General features: G+C 34.3%; 1 protein-coding gene across 1 annotated transcript; it reads left to right on the top strand.

Annotated features, from left to right (window-relative positions):
* The first annotated feature begins 5,121 nt into the window (after window positions 1–5,121).
* Window positions 5,122–24,185, top strand: LOC103501726 (phosphatase IMPL1, chloroplastic). Its single transcript, XM_008465401.3, has 11 exons — window positions 5,122–5,654; window positions 6,183–6,250; window positions 6,868–7,001; window positions 9,744–9,832; window positions 14,052–14,109; window positions 15,594–15,646; window positions 17,294–17,392; window positions 17,563–17,676; window positions 22,950–23,051; window positions 23,678–23,822; window positions 23,915–24,185. The coding sequence occupies exons 1-10, from the start codon at window positions 5,361–5,363 to the stop codon at window positions 23,774–23,776; spliced, it is 1,110 nt and encodes a 369-aa protein (XP_008463623.2). The 5' UTR covers window positions 5,122–5,360; the 3' UTR covers window positions 23,777–23,822; window positions 23,915–24,185.
* The last annotated feature ends 875 nt before the right edge of the window (window positions 24,186–25,060 follow it).

The following is a 25,060-nucleotide window of genomic DNA, read 5'->3' as shown; positions in this document are numbered from 1 at the left end:
AAAAAAACACGACATTAAGCATAAGCATACACATAGTATACAAATGTTGCAAATGTAAGTTTCGATTTAATCTTTCTAAGCCCAGCAATATTCTAGTTTCCATCAAGTTGAAACTTAAGCATAAACTTCATAAGCATAATCATGGTATAAAAATGTTGCAAATGTAAGTTTTGATTCAATCTTTACATAATTTTTCTACACATAGAGACCTCGTCTTTGTGTGTGGCATACGTGCGTGCGTTTGTGTGTGTAGTACATACATACAGGTATATATATACATACTTTAAATATTGAGTCCATATGTGATATATATCGACATGTATAGCTTATTTGAAAACTTATGAGGTTTGAAATGAATTTAAGTTGTCACATTAATTGGGAATAGAAAACTTATGTTATGAAGCTTATGTTAATTTTTATTTATTGGGATTTCTAACTACTTAAATAGAATTTATGATATGTACTAACATATAAATAAATTTTGTGATATATATTGTGATTTATGTTGACCGTTTGTAGTCAATCTTATTGGTATGTTTCATATATTAGTTAAAATATTTGCAAAGACAATGTTCCAAATTGACATACATATCAGAATATCGAGGAATATATTATAACCATAAGTGATGCCTTTGGAAATTATATGATTTGAAATGAATTTGAAGTTGAAGCTTATGTTAAGATTTAATTTTTTGGGATTTTTGGCTACTTCAACAGAATTTATGATGTATAATAGCATTAATGGAATTTATGGTATATAATGTAATTTATGTTGAAGGTGTAGTCCATCTTAACAGTATTAGTTGAAATATTTGCAAGCATTTAAGACAACCTTCCAATGTATATTGAGTTTTGAGTTTAAAACAATAGAATATATTGTCATACATGTAACAACATCTGAAATATTACAAGCACATATATATATATATATATATATATATATATATATATATATATATATATATTATATTATCTCCTCGAGAAACTCTTATTAAATATATTTTCTCTTTGTGATAAATATATTTTTTAAATACGAAAGAGATATTAAATAAATAATTATAAATAAATAGAAAAAGTGTATAATCATACCAAATTTACAATTAAAAAAGCATTTTTTAAAAAGAGATAAAATACAAAAACAGCAGACATTTATGAAATATAGGACTAAAGATAACTTTTCATGCAAAAATCTATTAATGAAAAATCATTTGTCAACTACAATTTTCGTACATGTCAACTAGAATAACAATTTTAAAATTGTCAATTTGAAAAATAGCAAAATGAAAAAAAATACAATAAATAAGAATTTGCAAAAACCCAAAATACCCCTATACACATAGAGTGTAAGCTACTTTCTTAAGCTAAAATAAAATAAATACACTTTAATAAATGTTGAAATATAATTACAGCTACATACTTATTTAATCAAAATTAGAACCCTTCATCTCCATTTTTTAGACCCGTTGCAATGATCTGCATTTTCCATTTTTGTTTTTTAATTCTCCATCTTCCTTGTCTCCCATATTGTTCAAGCGAATAAACTCTAATCTTTCCACCTTAAAGAGGGCAAACCCCAATCTCCACCTTCCTTTTTGCAAGTTACCATTCCATTTGAAGTTTCAGTTTCATCTTCAACTTCATCGATCATGCATTTTCAAAAAGAAGAATATAAACATTTGGAGCTCACAAATACTACCTTCATTTTTCATCTTCCATTTTTTTATTTCCAAGTATACAACCTGCAATCACGCTTGGGGTGGAAGAACAAAAACCAAGAACAAAGATACAAAGGTTGCATCTTCTTCATCTCTTAGGGAAAATTTAGCTTTTTTTTAAAAAAATTATTTATATTATTTAATTAATAAAATGTAGACGGAATTTGGGAGATTTTATCTAAAAACAAAATATCTTAGCGTATTTTGTTTGAATAAAATTAAAATTTAAAAAATAAATTAAGACCTTAATATGAAAATTAATTTTAATTTCTAAAATTAAATATTCAAATTTAAAAAATAAATTAAGATCTAATAAGAAAAATAATTTTAATTTCCAAATTATTAAGGTAGAAAGATTCAAGGTTATTTTGAAATAAAAAAATGGATGAGATTTAGCTAATAAAAAAATTAATATGGTTATTTTGAAATAAAAAAAATGAATAAAGTTGTTTTAATCTTCAACAAAATTGTTAAATCCCGATATATTAGGAAAATGTCATAATAGTGGTTGTATAACTTATTAATACGTCGGAATTAATTACAAACTCATAAATGTATATCACCAATTAATTACACTTGGGAGACTTTTGATAAGACCACATATATTGAAATAATTACACTTCGCAAACGTGAGTATTTTGATATTGCATAAAATACCATAAAAATGTGGCACTCTAAAATCATGTTAGTTGCTATGTTATTTCTTCGATCACATGAACATCCAATTATAGATATCAAAACAATATTGATAGAAATTACAATTTAATTAATGTTATTCAGTCAAATAAACATGTTTTGGTTTAAAAGTCTTTCTAAACACGATTAATGCAATAGTTTTCTGATTTTAATTCATTTTCACCCTTGTACGAATTAATGGTACTAAACTAATTATATAATGCTATATTTTATAATAAGTTAATTTGAAGGGAAACTTACGTAAATGTAACAAAACTATAAACTATTTACGGCCCATGTAACAAATTCCAAAAAATTATTTTTAAAATATTCCAAGTTTGTCTTCCCCGTGTTCCCCTGCGATTTGGTCTTTCTTCTTTTCGCTTTTTCTTTTCTGCGATTTCTTTCCATCATCTTTCTTATTTTTCAATGTAGAAATCTTTCCATCGTTTTTATTCTTTTCCTCCTCATTTTTTTTGCTTCAATTTCTTTCTATCGGCTTTTTACTTTTTCTCTTCTTTTTCTGCTGTGATTTCTTTCTATCGTTTGTTTTTACGCGTTTACATTTGGCTAACCAAATCTAAAAGATTGTGTACAACAAAATAGCAAAATCTAAAAGATCGTGTATAAAGAATCTTGAAAAAAAATCATTTAGATTGGAGTAGCCAAATATAAACGATCGTCTAAAAAAAGAAAAGATTGGGTATAAAAAATCTTGAAAAAAATTATTTAGATTAGAGTAGTCAAATCTAAACAATCGTGCAAAAAGTAAACGATCATATACTAAAAGAATTAAAAAGATCGTGTACCAATTTTTTTAAAAAAATCATTTAGATTTGGATTCCAAAATCTAAACGATCGTGTAATAAAATTAAACGATGGAATTAAAAAGATAAATTATAGTCATATCTAAACAAATTGTAATCATATGTTAACGATCACGTATAAATTGGAGCCATATCTAAACGATTGCGTTGTAGCCATATCTAAACAATCACATTGTAGCCATATCTAAACGATCGCGTATAAATTATAGCCATATCTAAACGATCGCGTATATATTGAACCATATATAAACGATTGCGTATAAATTGTAGTCATATCTAAACGATCACTTATCAGACAATAACCAAATCTAAACAATCGCAAATATATTATGCGTGCGTTATTGACTTCATGATTGATAGAACATTTTTGGTATTTTACACGGTGGATCTCTGGGTTTTTTTTCGTTTTTGGAATTGTTCCATAGAGTATAAATATTTTGTCACTTTTTTATATTTTTGAAAAGACCCCTAATTTGAATTTAATAAGAAATTTTGAGAAACAAATAGGCGAATTCTCACTCAAACAAGAAGGGTATGAAAAATAGAATATTGATAAAAGAAATAATAATTTGGTTATTTTGAAATTCAAGTAAGCATATTTTCAAATAAAATCAATGGTTGAGATTCTCCCAATTCAAAACAATAATTTTGTTATTTTGAGATTCCCGATTAATGTTATTTTGGTATAAAATCTATTTTTGAGAGTCTCAATTTTGAAAATTAATTTTAATTTCTAAATTAAATATTCAATTTTTTTAAAAAAAATTAAGATCTAATAAGAAAACTAATTTTAATTTCCAAACTAGGCTCGAAGGATTAAGGTTATTTTGAAATAAAAAAAGTTGAGGTTTAGCCAATAAAAAAAATAATACGGTTATTTTGAAATAAAAAAAAGAATAAAGTTGTTTTAATCTTCAATAAAACTGTTAAATCCTGAGATATTAGAAAGAGGCTAAGAGGCTATGATGGTGGTTGTATACCTTACTAACATGTCAAAATTAATTACAGACTCATAAATGTATATCACCAATTAATTACACTTGAGAGATTTTTGATAAGAACACATATATTGAAATAGTTACAGTTTGTGAATGTAGATATTTTGGTATTGTATAAAATTCCATTAACATGTGGCACTCTGAAATCATGTTAGTTGGTATGTTATTTCTTCGATCACATGAACATCCGATTATAGACATCAAACCAATATCGATAGAAATTACAATTTAATTAATGTTATTTAGTTAAATGAATATGTTTTGGTTTAAAAATCTTTCTAAACACAATTAATGCAATAGTTTTCTGGTTTTAATTCATTTCCACCCTTATACGAATTAATGATATTGAACTAATGATATATATACACAATGCTATTTTGGAATAAGTTAATTTGAATTTAATAAGAAACGTTGAGAAACAAATAATCGAATTCACCTAAACAAAAAGGGCTTGAAAAAAGAAAATTGATAAAAAAATAATAATTTGATTATTTTGAAATTTGAAAATTGTAAAAGAAATAATAATTTGGTTATTTTGAAATTCAAGTAAGCATATTTTCAAATAAAATCAATGATTGAGATTCTCTTAAATTCAAAATAATAATTTTGTTATTTTGAATTAAACTAACTTAATTGGTAAACAAATCAATAGTTGAGATTTTTGAAATTCAAAATAATAATTTGGTTATTTTGAGATTCAACAAATTAACGTTATTTTAATATAAAATAAGATTCTCCAAAATGAAAACTAATAATTTGGTTATTTTGAAATTAATAAGATTGAATAAAATTATTAAAAGTTAATCAATTAGTTGAGTCTCAAGATATTAGGAATAAGTTATGATATGAGTCATTTGCTAAAATTGAAAAGGAACGGTGGTTTTGACATTTTCCAAAATCATCCCTCCAAAGCATGCTTTATCCGTTGTCATTCCAAGGACTCATTTGAGTGGCCCAAGCATCCAAAGTGAAGTCCAATGCAGAAAACAAAACCCTGAAGATTCCCAATAAGAAGAGCATGATTCCCCTATCGGTATTTCGTGGCAATTAGAATCAGATGGTTAAGAGCTACATAACCATTTCCAAATCCTTTGCTCCAAAAGCCCTGAGCTGGATTCTTCCACTTTCATCACTTGAAGAAAAAAATGGCCATCTCCATTGCCTTCTCGACGAACACCCACTTCCTATTTTCTACAATTTGCAGATCAATTTCCTCCCTCAGTCCGTCTCCCAATGTTCTTTTCAACGCCAGGAGAGATTGCAATCGTGGGTTTCTCTCAATTGGACCATTAGACACCAAATTGCCGAAAACCAAAGCTGCATTGTCTGAAATTTCTTACCGCAAGCAGTACCCAAAAGTGGGTGCCAAGTCTATTGGACCCATTCCCCCATCCCACCTAATTCAAGTCGTTGAGAATGCTGCCAATACTGGAGCCGAGGTTTGTGATATGATGATGATATTTTTATCATAATAATTTCTTTTAGTTCACCAGTATGTTCTTCTTTCTTCTTCCTTTTCCCCCTTTTATCCCTTTGAATTTGTTCTATTGTTGCGCTAGGGAGTTTCTGACGTATGAGAACCAAACTTGTAAAGGGATGTGTTATTTTGGAAGTCAAAATTCAAGTGGGGTTGTTTTATTTAGTTTGCTGATTATAAGATCACTCTGAGGTGGTGCAATCAAAACTGTGTTCATCTTGGTCTAAAAATGTGGCGTGCAAATCTGGCTTCTGAACTGATAATTAATATGACTTGGACCAATGGGGGGTTTGCTGCTGGGAAATTAGAAGCGGTTGTTTAGGGTAGTTTGGAATTTAATTCATATCAGTGTGCGTTCTAGCTTCTGAAGTTTGCTTGACTGTGGACAGGTTATTAAGATGGTTGCGTCCTATTGATAAAATGATCATTAAAGTATTTGCTTGTTGGCTTCATTGTGTGGGTTCTGAGACCTTTACCTTGATGTTCCCAGGTGGTGATGGATGCAGTTAATAAGCCTCGGAATGTTGAATATAAAGGATTGACAGACTTAGTAACCGAGTAAGGATCCCTAGGAAAATTCAACTACAGTGCCATAAGTTTCATGCTTTGTGTCATATCAAACTATAACTCTGCAATATGGATTTAGTTTTGGGGTGTAAAATGAAATTGTTTCATGCAATTACGTTAAGATGGAGTTTCCTTGCTTGCAATTTTCTTGGATAAGAAAGAAATAGAATGAAACATATACATGATTTTTGTCAGATAAAAGAGAAGTTAACATATTGAATGAGTGGAACGAAATCTATGCATGTTCATAAAGCTGTTGATGTTTCATAGCTGCTGTAAGTCATTCTTAAAAAAAGACTTGACCAGATATTTTGCAGCCTGAGGGTTCTTTTGGTTTAGACTTTATTCAATTGGTCCATTTGTTCCTTCACTTTCTAGAAATTTCGAAACAAATTATCACAAGTCCTTTCCCTATTAATTGTAACACTTGATTGGGCTGTTCAATCTCTGTACAGAGTATAACGTTATTCACTGAGAAATCTCCTCAGTTCGTGCAAAGGAAAGATAACATATTTTTGGCTTACTCATAATTCTCACACTATCTTTTTGACAATTTTGTGTCTCGTATCAACATTCTGCTTTCAGCATGTTTCTTGATTTACTTTCAGAACAGATAAAATGAGTGAGGCTGCTATTCTGAAAGTCGTTAGAAAGAATTTTAAAGATCACCTCATCCTTGGAGAAGAAGGAGGAGTTATAGGAGATTCATCATCTGATTATCTTTGGTGCATTGATCCTTTAGGTTTGTATTGACAACTTTGTCTTTGGTGTGAAAATATAAAGTAGTCAATAAACTTCTATTTCAGTATTAGTAGATGAATCAACAATAATGTCTTTATATTATGATAGACTTTAGCCTCAATTTTATTTATCAACAACGGGGGAAAGTTCAAGAGCTTCCCTACCTCTCCCAGTTCTCCTAAGAGACCCAATATAAGATAATTGCTGAAAAGATACCCTTCCCCCGTAATCAAAGCAGTATCTAAACTCAAACGCATGCCCCCCTCCTTACTAACAATATTCCCAGGCCCACATTTACAACTTCCTTTCCTTCTCTCTTCTTATGCCTGCAAGTATGCACCTTCACTATGAGGGCCACCAATTATCTGCTGCTTTACTCCTAAGATTAGTGTGTACATCTTAATAATGGTTGCTTTACTTTTCTTCTGATCATAATTCGATACCGAACTCACCTTTTTACATTTATTTTCAGTAGCATGCTTCTTCTTCTTCTTTCTTTTTCTTTTTTCTTTTTTCTTTTTAAAAAGAACTTAGGGTCCCACATATCGTGGTTTTTGGTGACAAAGAAAGTCAATGTACTGCATATGTATTTTGTTTGATCTTTCTATACTTAAATAGTTCTTGTTTTTTGGGTAATTTGATATCCTTGCGTAAAGTATGATCCAGGTAATAAAACCAATAACTTAAATACTTGACTGTGATTCAGCCTGTTGACTTTACTTGTTAGAAAATGAAATTTAGTTTTTTAGTCTAGAACATAATTGAAAAACAATTGATTTAAAACATTTGGTCAACCAATCTCTATACATTTTAAAAGTATATTTTGTAATTAATTTCTTCAGAAAGTTATTTCTTGAAGCTCAATTCCATTTATCTACATATAAATGTGAGCTTTTTGATTTGTCATGCTCTTTAAATTGTTATAATATATATATATATATATATATAGGAGCTTATTGTCGTTTGTCCACTATTGTAATTTACTAGTCTTTAGTTAGGGTTTTCATGTATGCCTATATATATTGAACTCTATTTTATAGAATGAATTAAAAGAATTAAGTGAGTTATTTCATATTTTCCCCTAACTTCAACATGGTATCAGAGCCAAGTTAGAGAAAATTAGGGTTTGAGAATTTAGAACCTTTTTGTAACATCTAGGGTTTTGTAGAGGGGTGAGTTTATAGTTTTGCCCACTGTTGCCGACGTCGGTTTGTTTGCAGTCCATCAACTACTGGTGGAAGTTTGTTCTTTTTCAACACTGTCTAGCTAAAAAAGGAGCTCAACTGCTGATCTACCAAACCCCAAATTTTCAAAGCCATCCGACCAGCGCGTGAGGCTCACGCACAACCTCTTCCTCCGCTGCAAGGACCACGCGCCGGCGTGTGGGAGTGCATGGGAGATTTGTTTTGTGCTCTCGGCTGGGTTCATCTCCATTTGTGTTTTCCAGTTGTTCTATGTATTTGGATCCTTTAAATCGAATCGAGTGTGAGGGTCTTTGGAAGAATACGCTTTTGGTTCTTCTAATTTGTTGTTGTTTTGTTCTAATTTGGGCTGTTGTTAGTTAGAAGCTTCCAAGATCTTGGTTTTCGATTCCACAATGACGTCTCATTTGGCTTAATTACCGGCTCCATCTACCCATGATTTGTCAACTAAATTGCTGAAAGCATCTCCTTCATCATTAGCATGTGCCCTCATTACAACCATTGCTAATTCAGGTAACATGAATCATTCTCTTTTCCTCTTGTACACAATGGGTCAAAGACTTCGGTGCTACTGATTATATGACTGGTAATCCCGAATTATTTTCTACAACTTTGTCATCTACATCCACTACCGGTGTTTCCCTAGCAGATGGATCAAAGTCTTCTGTTATTGGATTTGGCACTGTAAAGACTGGAGACTGGAGAACAAGTAGTGAATATCTTTACGAAAGCTTTGAATGGAGTTCGAATAGAGTACCTATGTAACAAGCTGGGCATGATTAATATATATGCTCCAACTTGAGGGGGAGTGTTATAATATATATATATATATATATATATATATGTATCTAGGAGCTTATTAGTCATTTGTCCATTATTGTAATTTACTAGTCTTTAGTTAGGGTTTCCATGTATGCCTATGTATATTGAACTCTATTGTATAGAATGAATTAAGGGAATTAAGTGTGTTATTTCATATTTTCCTCTAACTTCAACATAAATAACCTCTGTTGTTTTGACATCTTAATTCTTAACTATGAAGGCCTTTATGTTTTAGATTGTTAATTTTCTAGCATTTTGAGGAATCTGATTTTTAAAGAACTTTTTTCTTGACATATTGACTATTGGGGTTTTAGGTTTGAGATAGTAATGTTGTTTTTCTTGACATAATCATATGTAGATTTGGTGACATTTTTATATTACTTTAATTAATCCCACTTAATGCTAATATGTCTATATTCTCCCGATGACAACTTGATGTCAGAGTGTACGTTTCATTATTTTTTGAATCAGGGATGTACTCTCCTAGTCTTTTATCTGCTTACTAGTTCTGGTCAATCAGGAAGTATATCTTTAAACTTCTTATAATCAATGGAGGATTAGATCTATCTAACAATGTTTTGATGTATTTTATCATCATTTACTTTTAGAGATGTCCCCTGACTGAATGTTTTAGCATATTCCTCTGTTTTATCTATACCATGTGCATATACATATATAATTCAATAAGTACAAGTTGTCTAATCTCGATATAAATGCAGATGGAACAACAAATTTTGCACACGGCTATCCTTCCTTTGCAGTATCTGTTGGAGTTCTGTATCGGGGAAATCCTGCTGCTGCAGCTGTGGTATTCAAACTGTAATCTTTATTTGCATGTCTCAAGCTGTGATCTACTCATGGAAAAGTAAACTAAATTATCCTGTAAAATTGGGTTACATCATTGATTATTCAAACAAATAATGAGTACGCTTTCTTCCCATAGGATAAGCTGGTCTAATATCATTTTTTAGCATCCTTAATATGTTTGATTGAGCAAGAAGTTGGATTCAAGGAAGTGGTCATTTGGGAAACATCAAAGTGGTTGGTTATCAAAGAGGTTGATTTGGATGTGTGACAACAGAAAGATGAAGTAATGATACAGAAAAATGTGCCATTTTCTTTGAGATTAGGATGTAGTCGATAATCACGCTCTTGCCTTCAGCTAATCATATATACTATGCAACTCTAACAAGGAGCTGGTGCAGCGTGTCTCAACTCTCAACTGTAGTAGGTTGAGACCCCATAGAATGAGCAAACAAGTATGTTGACATTCAGCAAGTAAGTTGACGCGTCAAGCAAGCACAATGACACACAAAGGTGCCATTTGAAAAGCCACGAAAAGGGTTGAGAAGAGGAATGTTGTGAAGCGAGCGAGGAGTATGATATGGTCATCGATGCATCGTCTGAAGCACTAAAGAAAGTACTTAAGAAATTCTAGCTAAGGCATAATCAAGTTTAGAAGTGACAATGGCATTGGTAGTGTCAGTGAAGAACTTGGTGGGGACTAGATGAGGCCTCAAGCCCTTCCCAAAAAGCTAGGGTCCCATCATGAGTTTGGATGAGCAACTTTGGGAGTTAGGTGCATGTGAGAGAAAGATGCAAGTACGCCTAGTTTCTTGTCAATCAAAACACACATGTTGGTAAATGACTTGTTGCCACTTTTAATGTGCGCCTTGTTATGGGTTTTATGGGGAGAGAGAAATAGCACAGTGTTTAGAGGGGTAGAGAGGGACCCTAGTGAAATTTGACCACTAGTTAAGTCTTATGTTTCCCTTTGTGCTTCATATTTAAAGATCTTTTGTGCTATTCTTTAGGTAACACCTTACCTAATGGACCCCTCATCTTTGATGGGTTTCCATGGGATTTGTTTTTCGTATGCCCTTGTTTTCTTTCATTTTCTCTTAATGAAAGTTGTTATTTCTATTTAAAAAAAGTACTTGATCGGGTGGCACAGGTAAACAACATTGTGCCTTCTCTTTAGGGTTGGAGGATGCAGTACATGGCTTGGCTCTTACATCGTATGTTCATTTGACATGTTATGATTGCAAACTAAGAAGTATAGACATGGATACGGTAGGACTTGGTTGGGTGCCATTAGTGTGTATGTACCGACATTATGGCTGTTCTCAAGGTCGAAGGTTGCAGTATGGGCCTTGACTTTGACACCTTATGCTATCGCAAACCTAAGAAGCATTGACACATATGGGTGCATAGGACATGAGGATACACCAATTTCTAAAATAATAGCATGCATTAATTCTTTTTAGGATATGAAGACCTGCTTATCGTTTTGCGATAGTCTTGGACTTGGGGTTATGATAGTTATGGGCTTCTTAAATGAGTTGGGTTGCAAGCTTTAAAGGGAAAAAAGAACCCAACTTGTCCTTTTCCCTTTCACGTATTTGGGAGAGGACATGCATATCTAAAAAAAAAAATGCAAATTCACGTATTGGACATGTATCCAGAGTGCATTGAACGGACTAATATAAGATATATATTCTTGGCCTCAAATGAAGTACTCGTACTTTATAAGTTACAAATGTCATAATGCTTTGATAATGCGTGGATGGATAGATATTCTAAAGGCCCTTACAAGTAAAAAGGACTCTAGGTTTAGTTTTCACTAAGCATGTTGCACATCCAAATTCATTATGAAGCTTGATGCATCCTCTTAAATCATCAAGTGATCCAAAAGCTTAAGCTGGTGGTAGGTAAAGACAAATTTAATATAATATCTAACACTTCTCACTTGTAGACTTGAAATATGAAGAAAGACCTAGTAAAAATCATTATTCAATGGGAAAGAAACAACAATGTAGGGATTTGAATATTCTCCTTGGACAACCTGCTCTGATACTATCTTAAATCACCAGAAGTTTGTCACTGACACTGTCATCTTCAACTTATTGGGTTGATACTATGGACACTGCAAAGAGAAATGCTGCAGCTTGGTGTTCTTTCAATAAGGAATTTAAGGAGTATGCCATCCAATACTTATGTTCAAATTGGGCGGCTTTCATCTCTCATCCATTTTAATGGGAGCTGATCTTCCTGCACTTCTCAAAAGCTCAAGACTTGCATTTTTGTTGTTTTCTTCTAATAGAAGACCTCCTATCCAGTTTTGTTAGCTGTAGGAGTTTATTATTTGGGGGTTTGAAACTGTGTTATTCTCCTCTGTTTCTTTCTTTACTTTGTGTTTTGTATTTGCTTTCCTTTTGGCTGTTTTCTTTCTGGTTTATTTGGTACTTATATGTTCTTTTGATGTTTCTATGGGTATAATGTTGGCGTTAAGGGGGTGTCAACCTAATTGAGATGTCCGAGTACGTCTCCTGATTCCTGTTTTTAATCTTCTTTATTATTCTCCTTGTATAATTCTCTTGTACTTTGAGTTTTTTATATTAATAAAGAAGCTTGTCTCCGTTTGAAAAGAAGGATAACATCTTAAATCACCAATTTACCTAAAAGTTTAAGCTTGTAGGTGAAGGCAAATTTAAGATAATATCCAACACATCGTAAAGTTTGGGAAGACATTCTATCGATGGGTCCTCACTAGGCTATAAAGTTGGTTTTCGATCGATTTAGTGGAAAAAATCATGCTGGTGGCAAGAGAGCAAGCATTGCCTCGAAGTGCGGTAGGAATCATTTTACAATGGTTGACTCGTTATACTAGTTGTGACCTACGTATGTGGAAGGAATGGCTTTGGAAGTGTTTGATGACCTCGATAAGCTAGTTATGACATAGTTAAGTGACAAGTCAGTTGTACTTGATGCGCCTTGTACTAGTTTTGACCTTCTTAAATGTTAGAATTCATCTTGATAAGGTTAATACATGGTAGAAGGTGGATGGCTGGGTGGATGAGAATCAAGATGGAGGAACAATGTGTTTAAAAAGACATTGCCCCAGTATAGGGGCAGGTGAATCCTGAAACTTGGCCTAGAGTGTAAAGGCAAGTATGCCAGAGTTGTGAAAGATTAATGCACGAGAGGACAACACCATTGTCGAGAGCAAGTCAAGTTGCAAATATTGAGTAGAGAACACTCAGTTGAGAGAATGTTGTCGTTGACAAGCAAAGAGATTCTCGTGTGCGACTAGTTTTGGTGAATGTTCAAGACAAGTCGTGCAAAAAAAAAAAGGTGAAACTCTATTTGAGGTTGAGAGAACCTTGCCAAAGTTCCGACAAAGAAAAAGAATAAAAAAGAGTGATATGGGGTAGAGTTGGTCTTAAGGCTAACTATGATAATGGTAAATTATGGTGCTTCATAGTGGAAAAGTGACGAACACGGTGCTTCTCTTTCTTGAACGTGCCTTTGTCAGTGTGTGGCAATATCCGTTTCAAATATTCAGCCTTTGTCATTATACAAGAAAGCTCATTGTTTTGGTCAATGCTGGCCTTTCTATCTTTTGGAATTTGGATTGTTTGGGTAATTTTTGAACATTTTGTTAATCAATGAAATATTTTTTATATATTTTAAATAAAGAAAGAGCAATTCTTGATTCCATGCTGTTGATTCCATCTCTGTGCAGCTCTCTCTAATCACAACAACAACAATAATAACAATAAAAATTTAAGAATGATAAGAAAAGGGTTTGCTAGGCAGTAAATTGTGGTTGAACAATTGCGTGGGCAACAAAAATAGTTGCATTAGATGCTCATAAGTATTTAAAAAATAATCAATTTTTTTTCTTAAATCCTGATTCCAAATTTATTATGCTCAGTTTAGTGGAAAATGGGAAAGAATCTGTCATCATATTTTCTAGAGTTGGAAGCAAAAGATTATTGGAGGACTAAATAGATCAAACTAAACAGATTATCAGCTTTAAGACCAATAATCAATCATTGTATTATTCTGTGGAAAATTAAGATCAATGGAGGTTCTTGCTTTCTTTTATTCAAAATGATAAGCCTACTGAATTGATTTGATTAGACAGCTGATTTGGTTTTCTTTGACATGCTTTATTTATATATTTTTACAAATTTCTGATATTATTGTGAGGTCTTGCTGCAATAATGAATATCCTTCTACAGGTAGAGTTTGTTGGAGGTCCCATGTGCTGGAACACTCGCATATTTACTGCAACGGCTGGTACTACTTTTATAAATTTTTGTTTAAAATACAGTTTTGGTTCTTGAAGATTATCCCTATTTTTATTTGGTCCCTAAAGTTTAAATGGTTCCATCCGGTCCCTGCTTTTATATTGGTTCCTCAAGTTATAATAAGATCCTAATTCTCTCTTTATCCTTGAAATCTTATCAAGGAATTAATGAAAAGAGTGACATGATTTGCTGTGTCGTATAACAAAGGTAAATCAAGATCTAACCCAACTCAAGCCTGTTAATAATCGCTGGGATTAGATTAGTAGACTCTGGTCGGGTAAAGATATTGAGTAAAGTCTCTATCATCCAAAGCAAGGTGATTAGGTTTGAGTTTGATTGAACCCAAATAGGTAAATATATTGAAAGATGAAGAATGAAAGAACAAAATAACTCCCAAGAAATTTTTGGTACTTGGACCTCCTTCTCTGGAGTATTCTTACTCAAGCCTAAAGCCACTTGTTGCAAACCTTCATCCTTTTCCACTCCCTCTAATATAACAAATCATTCCAACCAAACTTTACCAACCACCAACTTCTCTTTGCCTAATTACATTCATAATTCTGTTCTAATAGTATTTCTATCTGAGTTTCCAAGGATTGTGTGGTTGGACACAAACTAATAGTAATAAATATTTAGAGGTTGGATATCACCTTTGGGTGTGTTGGGCTCTGCCTGTTTTTCATTCTATCAATGAATGTTTCTAATTCTAAAAAAATATTTAGGGGTTAGAAAAGAAAAATGTCTATCATTTCAATCCTTCCATGCTAGAGGACTAGGATCAAATGGTTGACAATGTTGTTGACTATCTTCTACGTGTATTTAATAGTTTGTGTTATTTTTTGTTAAATGATGAAAAAGAGAACATTAGTTTTATGTGGAAAGCCCTAGAACAAGGAGAAAAACCACGATATAGAGTCACTTTTTATTAATTTCACACATAATGAAAGTTATAAAAAAAGACAAATTTATAGGCTTTAGCAAACCCTAATATAGAAAAGGAAATAAACTTAGGGTAAAGTCAAATACTAAAATACCCTCGGGGCTATAAACTATCAACAATGTCATTTATTTCCAACATTTTTCTATTCTTATTTTGTATCTATGAATTTCCGCACCAACTTGGTTGCCCTCAACTATTCTCATAAGACACTGCTACATTTGGTTGGTAAGGTAACCCGTAGTCTGTCAAATATTAGGTAAAAGACCACTATGGCTTGAGCTCATTCCATCTAAGCTTTTTATTACTTCCATGTCTTTATTAGTTAATAGTTCATGATCTATAGTGTTATGTAATTCATTATTTGCAAACTTGAGGGACCAAAAAGAACCGATACTTTAGCGACCAAATTAGAAATGGAGTAAATTTTAGGGTCTACAACTATATTTTACTCGTGTTTTTTTGGAGTTTCCATACAATTAGTAAGTTATTTATTTATTTATTTTATTCGTTTTATTTCACATTTGTTATGTTAGGTGGGGGAGCATTCTGTAATGGCCAAAAGATTAATGTGAGTCAAACTAGTCAGGTGAGTTTGTTATCTAGAAACAATTTGGCGACAACTGAACCTATTTTATTTTGTTTTTTGTTGAAGGAAATCTTATCAAACTTTTCATATTCCAACAACCATTCTTTCTTTAATGATCTTTCTTTTCTATTATATCGGTTTCTTGTTGAAAAAATTATTAGGATTTGTGGAGAAACCTCATCAATACTAGTCCTCTCCCAACAAAAATGAACTGACACTTTTAGAAGACCTACCATTACAGCACACACATTAGCAGCTTCTAACTACTCGTTTCCCTTGAAAGATTGTGCCAAAGTATTCAAATTGTTTCTGCCTAGGGAAATTGTAACACTCATATTGTTTAAGCAGTTTTGTTCTTTTCCAAACACTTGAGTTACTACTCTTTTTTATAAGAAACAAGTTTCATTGAAGTATGAAATTTACAACAAACAGCTGAGGCCGGAGCCAATGGAGTTACATAATAGCTCTCCAATTGGTTAAAAGGGAAGAAAGGGTGTATGATTTAAAGAAAGAGGTGTTACACCAACTCAGCATGATAGATAATGACATCAAAGTATCTATCAAAAGAGCTTCCCTTATCGTTGAAGAGGGGGTTGTTTCTCTCCTTCCAAGTGGTCCATAAGAAAGTTTGAATCGTATGCATCCACATGTGTTGATTTTATTTAGTGAAGGGGTGTCGGGTGAGAGCATATGAGTGGGCAGCAATGGTGTTGTTTGGGAGGGCTGTGTACCATCCAAAGGAAAGGAAGATTTCCTTCCAAAACCTAAGCAAACTGACGGTGTATAGCAGCGTGACTAATTTCCGAAAGGAAAATTTTGATCTTTTTTGGATAGAGATCATTCCAAATGGCAGCATGGAAGGGATGTTGAAGGGAGTTCACATTGGAACCCAAATCACAGGCAAGGGATTTTGTGATGAAGTAGCCTTTGTTGTCCAGATCCCAAATCCATTTATCTATGAACGCCGAGAGGTGTTAGTATGAAGGATGCTCGTGAGGTCAAGCCACTCATTAGTCTCATCATCCTTCAAATTTCTTCTAAAATTTAGAGACCAATCATGTCTATGGTCTCAAATATCATGAATGGAAGTCCCCTTTTGTGTGGACAGATTGTAAAGTCGGGTAGAAAACCTTGAGGATGGAGGGTTTAATCCATCTGTTGTTCCAAAATGTGGTGTTTTTCATTAATTTTGACTTTATCTTTGATGTGGGTTATGAATTTCAAAATGTCTCCCCATGGTCCCTTAACATAGTTAGGAAAGGAGGAGTTGGGCCAAGAGCCAAGAGAAGACTTCCCATGTTTTGCATCAATCACTTGTTTCCATAAAGCCTCACCTTCGTGGTAGTATCTCCAAACCCATTTTGCAAGGAGGGCACGATACTTATCAAGCAATCTTTGTAAATCAAGTGCACCCTGGGCATGTGAATTGAGCATCTTGTCCCATCTAATGAGGTGGGATCCATGTCCCATCTACTCGACATCCATGTTTATGAAATTTGTCTGGTCTTGCACGTTTGCAGAAACTAAATAAGGCTTGGTATTCATATCTCGTGCAGGGTTATTAAGTACATCAGAGAACTGTTATATTATATTTAATAGTGTGGATAGCTTTGTTTGATGGCTTAACATTATGTTTTACTTATTTAGGTGGAACGGTCTCTTCTAGTTACAGGATTTGGATATGAACATGACGATCCATGGACTACAAATATGGATTTATTTAAAGAATTCACAGATGTTAGCAGGGTATTCCTTTATCTTGTTCTGGTTTGCTATGTTGAGTGGTCCTGCCTACTCTCTCCTCATAGACATACAAGCATAAATTTCTAACTAGGAGATATAACTCTATCTACCTATTTACTGGCTTTCTTTCTTTTATTTTATTTTAAATTTTCTATGGACTTTTCAATGTGCAGGGAGTGAGAAGGCTAGGTGCAGCAGCAGTCGACATGAGCCATGTAGCTCTAGGAATTGTAGAAGCATATTGGGAGTATCGCCTGAAGCCATGGGATATGGCTGCCGGTGTTTTGGTACTGCACTGATCTTCTTAATGTGCACTGCTTTCAGCCTTTGAATTGAACATAGGAATAGGTAAATGAACCTTATTTTGGTAGGCACAAGCACAACCAAGGAGCATTGTGCGGTATTGGAAATAGAGGAATAGGAATATCATAGGTTCCTTATGATAGATATTGCGATAAGTTGAAAATTTTGTTAATGAGCTAGATACTGCACCACTAACTGGTGTAAGATATACATCCTTGACCCCAGAGGTTTAAATCCCGCTGCCATCCATTGTTAGAGACTGTGGAGGAATGAGCTAGAATAAGCACGAGTGCATAACTAGTATTTATTATTATTATTATTATTCTATTCAATTGGAAATCCTTGTTTTGAAATTTCAGGTTGATGGGTTGGGGTATCTATCCTTCATAGCTTTCTTTTTCGTTATCTTCTTTGATGTATGCAATTATTTGACCATAGTAAACCGTAACTGTCATCATTTTGTTTCTATGTTTGAACTTCAGTTTAGTTTCTCAAACTCCTTATTTAAGTCTATTGAAAGCAATAAACATGAAACCGGCTTACGTGGAAACTCGAGAATCGGAAGAAAAACCACGATGTTTTTAGTTTTATTATTTTCTGATATTCATACAATAGGTACAAGAGGAAATAAATAGAAAAATACAAAGAGATAAAAGAGGAAAGTATATTTAGGGTAAATCTTCCCAGTGGGTAAGCCCACTAAATCTAATAATTCTAACACTCCCCCTCAAGTTGGGACGTAAATATCAATGGGGCCCAACTTGCTAACGCAAAAGTCGAAGTTTGGTTTGAGAAGCCCCTTGGTAAGAACATCAGCAACCTGTCGGCTCGAAGGGATGTACGGAGTGCATATGCTTCCACTGTCAAGTCTGTTTGATGAAATGCCGATGAATCTCAACATGTTTAGTTCTATCATGCTGAACTGGGTTGTTAGCAATACTAATAGCAGCTTTATTATCACAAAAGAGCTTCAATGGAGTCTCACATTCCTGATGAAGATTAGATAGGACTTTATGGAGCCAAATTTCCTCACATATTCCCAAACTCATAGCTCTATATTCGGCCTCAGCACTGCTCCTGGCCAAAACATTTTGCTTCTTACTCCTCCAAGTTACAAAGTTGCCCCAAACAAAGGTACAATAACCGGACATAGACTTTCTGTCAACAACAGATCCTACCCAATCTGAGTCAGTATATGCCTCAATGGTCTTTTTGTCTGTCTTTCTAAACATCAAGCCTTTACCAGGTGTCGTTTTTAAGTATCTAAGGATTCTTTTGACAGCTTCCATGTGTTCCTCGTAGGGAGCCTACATAAACTGGCTGACAGCACTCACAACAAAGGAAATATCAAGATGAGTATGAGATAAGTAAATCAATTTACCCACGAGGCACTGATATTGTTCTTTATCAACTGGAACTTGATCATCAGAGTTTCCTAGTTTACAGTTGAATTCAATAGGAGTGTCAGTGGGACGACATCCCAACATACCTGTCTCGGTTAGCAAATCAAGGGTGTATTTTTTCTGAGACACGGAGATGCCTTCTTTAGATTTGGCCACTTCATTCCAAGGAAATATTTCAGATTTTCCAAATCCTTGATTTCAAATTCATTACCCATTTTCTGCTTAAGTTGACTGATTTCTGCCTATCATCTCCAGATAAAACGATGTCATCCACGTAAACTATCAGAACTGCAATCTTCCCTGTCTCGGAAACTTTTGTAAATATAGTGTGATCAGAGTGTCCCTGACTGTATCCTTGGGATTTGACAAAAGTAGTGAACCTGTCAAACCATGCTCTGGGTGACTTTCAGACCATATAAGGATTTCTGGAGTTTACAAACCTATTGACCAAACTGGGCTTCAAAGCCAGGCGGAGGGCTCATGTAGACCTCCTCTGCTAGATCTCCATTTAGAAAAGCATTTTTAACATCCAGCTGATATAGAGGCCAATCTTTGTTTACAGCAACAGAAAGGACTCTGACAGTATTCAACTTAGCAACAGAAGAAAAAGTTTCTGAATAATCAACACCATAGGTCTGAGTAAATCCTTTTGCAACTAACCTTGCCTTGTGCCTGTCAAGTGTTCCATCTGCTTTGTATTTGAGAGTGAACACCCATTTGCATCCCACAGGCTTGTGTCCCTTGGGTAAAGCACAGATCTCCCAAGTGTTATTCTTTTCAAGAGTTTTCATCTCTTCCATGACAGCATTTTTCCATTCAGGGCCTTCTAAAGCAATATGAATATTTTTCGGTATTGTGGTAGAGTCAAGGCTGGCAGTAAAAGCTCTGAACTGTGGTGAGAGATTCTCGTATGACACATAATTAGATATGGAGTGCTTTGTACAAGACCTAGTACCTTTTCTCAGTGCAATAGGAAGATCAAGAGAAGGATCATACTTATCAAGTTTCCCTGTATGACCCTGTTCAGCTTCATTGTTATTGGTTTCTGTTCTGACCTTAGTCTCATCACCACTGTTTATTTCTTCCACATTTTCAAGAACAGCAACATCAGACCTGTCATTCTCATTCATTGTATTATTAGTGCAAGGTTCAGTAGGATTTTCCATACCTTGATCTCGAGAAGGTTTGGAGTCTTGCACTGGAGCCGGCGGCTGACTGGTAGGGGACCAACTTCCTTTCTGAGATTCCTCCTATAATATGTTTTCCAAGGAACTTGGTTTGTAGGTAGGATTATAGGGTGAGGATCAATGTCAGACATGGTATTAGGGGTAGGTTCTATAAATTTAAAGGTGTTGTTAGACTCTTCACTCACACTCTCCCCCTGGAGATGGCTAACGGGAAAATAAGGTTGGTCCTCACAGAAAGTAACATCCATAATGACAAAGTATTTTCTAGACGGCGGGTGAAAACATTTATAACCACGCTGGTGAGGGGATACCCAACAAACACACAAGTCTGAGCTTGAGGGGTAAATTTGGTCTGATTAGGGCCAAAACAATTGACATAAGCGGTATACCCAAACACACGAAGAGGAACCTCTGAAATGAGACGAGTAGAGGGGTAGGACTCCTTAAGACATTCTAAGGGAGTCTGAAGGTGGAGGATACGAGAAGGCATTCTATTGATTAAATGAGTTGCTGTAAGAATAGCATCTCCTCACAGGTATGAAAGAAGGGAAGTGGAAAGCATAAGGGAATGGGCTACTTCCAGAAGGTGGTGATTTTTTCGCTCGGCCACTCCATTTTGTCGAGGAGGGTAGGCGCACGAGTTTTGGTGAACAATCCCCTTAGAGGCTAGAAATTCACTAAGGTTATGGTTTTGGAATTCCCGACCGTTGTCACTCCGAAGAATAACAATTTTTTTATGGAATTGTGTTTCAATGGTGTGATAGAAGTTTTGGAAAATAGCGGAAACCTCAGATTTATCGGTGATAAGGTAGACCCAGGTGAGACGGGTATGATCATCAATGAAGGTTAGAAACCACCTTTTCCCAGATGAGGTAGTGACCTTGGAGGGACCCCAAACGTCATTATGGATAAGGATAAACGGTTGTGTGGGTTTATATGGTTGTGAAGGAAAAGAAACACGATGTTGTTTTGCCCGAATGCACACATCAGAAGATAACGAGGAGACATCTATTTTAAGAAAGAGATGGGGAAACAAATATTTCATATACGTAAAGTTCAGGTGACCTAACCGAAAATGCCACAACATAATGTCATGTTCAGAGGTGCTAAAATAGGAAGATAGTAAACTAGTCGTAGAGATACTACTACCGTAGGTATCATCATTAAGGATGTAAAGTCCCCTGCTATGACGGGCAGTGCCAATCGTCCTCCCCGAATTCAAGTCCTGAAAGCAAACAAATTCAGGTAAGAAAGTAGCTTTACAGTGTAGCTCACGATGGTCTTATTGATAGATAACAGATTGTAAGAAAGCTTAGGCACATGCAAAACATTCTGGAGGGAGCAACCGTCAAAGAGGACTATTTGTCCTTTTCCAGCAATCGGGGCTAAAGAGCCATCGGCTATCCGGAGTTTCTCATTACCGGCACAAGGGGGTATAAGTGACAAAGTGCTCCGAGAAACTTGTCAAGTGATCTGTGGCCCTCGAGTCCAAAATCCAGAGATTCGTCTCATCAACAATAAGGCCAAAGGACTGAGACATACCTGATTGAGCAATGGCGCTTAAAGTAGAAGAGCTGGTCTGACTAGCGATAGGGCCAATGGGCTGAGAGGTGCTAGCAATCTCCCTAACATCGGTACGCCCTAAGTTCTGTTGCTCCTTGGAGGAGCGTTTGTTACCTCTTGGGGGCCGACCGTGGAGTTTCCAACACCGATCTTTGGTATGCCGTTGTTTCTTGCAGTGCTCACAAACGAGAATTGGTTTCTCATTATCATGGGTCAAGGATTGAACACTAAAGGCAACAGAGTTAGTTATATAATTTGAAGGCACGTTAGGAAGCGAAATTACCGAGTTCTTGGAATACATCGGTAGATCGGTCTGTGCCAAGGATGTACTAACTTCAAAAACAGTTCTCCTATAGGTTTGATTAATCCCGAGACCATGAACTTATGGCTGTCCATAGCCCACTTCAATCCACGATCTATTATGGTGTTGGTCAGCCCCGTTCCTATAGCAGAAAGGTTGCTATAAAGGGTCGACGAACAGATTTGTATTGTTGTACAGATTTGCACTGCTGTACAGATTTGACAGTTTTGAAGGTTGCTGTCCGGCGGCAATGGGCGGCGGATGACTGGAAGGGTGAGACGGTTGGACAGGCGACGACGCGTAGGAGCGGATGGGATGGGCGGTGAGATTAACAAATGGCAGCGCGTGGGCCCACGCGCCCGACAGAGGCGACGCGTGAATACGGTGGAATAGTTTTTCCACGGTGGTGTCCACGGCGGCGACGACGGCGGTTTTGATCCAGGTGATTCTTAAAATTTTTTCTAGGGTTTCGTTGTTGCTTCGCTCTGATACCATATTGAAAGCAGTAAACACGAAACCGGCTTACGTGGAAACCCGAGAACTGGGAGAAAAACCACAATGTTTTTAGTTTTATTATTTTCTGATATTCATACAATAGGTACAAGAGAGAATAAATAGAAAAGTACAAAGAGATAAAAAAGGAAAGAATATTTAGCGTAAATCTTCCTAATGGGCTAAGCCCACTAAATCTAATAATTCTAACAAAGTCCAATCACTTCAGCGGTGATTAAAGAAACTTGAGGAAATTGGAAATATGCTACGATTTTTATCATATTCATGAGCAGGTTGTTTCTATTTTTCAGATAGTTGAAGAAGCGGGTGGAGCAGTGACTCGCATGGATGGTGGAAAGTTCAGTGTCTTTGATAGATCTGTTTTGGTTTCTAATGGTGTTGTACATGACAAGGTAATGTTTACAATCCAAACCCGAACTCATCGGTCTGATATTGGTCTTTGTCACAGTTTGTGTAGCTTTCCAAATTGCAGCTAGAAATTGTATATCCTTCTTTAATACCAACATTAGTCTTAAATCATCATTTGACCAAAAAAACTTGAGTTGATGGATTATTATTCGTATTCTTAATAGATCTTGTGAGCATAAAATCAGCACAAAAGCCCAACAAGTGAACTATAATATGATAAATTGAAAGGAAATAACTCAAACACATGATTTCTTGTTTTGATGCCATGCTAATAAGTTGCTTGTTGTATATTTAATCTTTCAAGAACATATTATATGTGATGGACCTTTTTTTCCTTGAAAGTTCAAAACATCACGTGGTGAGATGAATTCAAACATTTGACTGTCTTGGATAAGGGTATATTCTGATAAAATCTTGATTAGAAACAAATCATGAAATCCTCTACACAAGTACACAAATTCATCTTCTATTCTCTTCTATAAATATAATAAGAAAAATTTAAGGTGCAACATAACAAGATCTAGTCCTTCTCCAGGGTCTTTCAATGTGTTGTTGTGTAGTTGCTTGCCGCATGCTATTAGATAATTTAGTTTAAAGTTCTGAATTGCAGCTTTTGGAGAAAATTGGTCCTGCAACAGAAAAACTAAAAGGCAAAGGAATTGAGTTCTCATTGTGGTACAAGCCAGAAAACTACCAGACAGATTTTTGAGTTATGCCTCTCTCAATTTCACTTCTCAAGTCTCCAAGCAATTATTGTAAGTTACGTTTAGATCTAATCATCATTTTCTCTTTTCAGACAATAGTTTCAAAGTTCACTTTACTTAAGGTTCACTTTTTTTCCTTTCAGGCTGTGAGAGTTTGACTGAGTTGTTGGGATAAATACATACATCAATATCTTTAAATAATTTGTTCATTTAGAAAAGTTAAAAAAAATTTACATTTCAAGGAAACACATGATTGAGAGTGAAGACTCATGTTTAGTGGAAAATATAGTCGATTCTCAATTCTCATATCTTAGTTCATTGCACTTGACATATATATCTTCGTTACCAAGGCCTTGCTTCTTCTGAAGCCAAAAACGTTTCATTCTAATGAGTTCTTTTTTATTTTTTGTCAAATTCTTCACTAAAATATTTTCTTTTTATTAAAAAAAAATTAAAATCATTTGGCAACGCGAACTATGATATATATTTAGTACATATTTAGTCTGTGTGTTTGAGTTTGACTTGGCAGGATTTTAAAAGTGATTAATTGGAAATTAAAAATTTTTTTTTAGCGTTTGGTAAAATTCATTATAAGATAATTTGAAGGAAACACCTTTTCGATTTTGGTGGCTTCTAAAATCTACAAAGAGTAACTTTGGAGATTAAGTTGCCAAAAATCTCATACCTCCTTTATTACAACCCCTATTATATCCCCTATTATATAATGCTTTTTGATATTGAAATCTGAAATGTACCAAAAATGATTTAGGTTATTACTTAATTAATTTATGAATATGATTTCGGTTAAAAAAGTTATTTACTTATTCATTTGTTATTCTATATAAACTATAATACATCATATTATTTGTGCTTTTTGAAAAATGAATTGTGTTTAAAACTTACCTATTGTATTTTTAGATGTTCTTTTTTAATCTTTATGTAATATAATTATGCATTTTAAATTTTAATATTCAAAATCTATATCCAAATAAAACTTAAAAAAGTTTTTCTTTTAGATGTTGCACGTTTTAGATCATATAAGTCAGAAATAATTTTCAGAAACAAAATTCAAGTTATTTATCAAATACATATTTATTAAACTCAATGAATTTGAAACACAAGTATTTAGATCCTTAAAAAATAAACCCTATTTAAACTTAGGTCAAGCATAATGAAATTTCTTTACAAACTTTGTAAACAAATTAAGAATAAGAAAAAAAAAAAAAAAAACCACTGTGGCAACGGGTAAAACTAATCCATGAGAACATGAAATCATTCTATCCAAATGG

The sequence above is a fragment of the Cucumis melo genome, chromosome 12 (genome assembly GCF_025177605.1).
Source record: "Cucumis melo cultivar AY chromosome 12, USDA_Cmelo_AY_1.0, whole genome shotgun sequence".
NCBI classification, from domain to species: Eukaryota; Viridiplantae; Streptophyta; class Magnoliopsida; order Cucurbitales; family Cucurbitaceae; genus Cucumis; species Cucumis melo.
The sequence above is the reverse complement of the archived record's forward strand: the minus strand, read 5'-3'. Positions and strand labels throughout refer to the sequence as shown.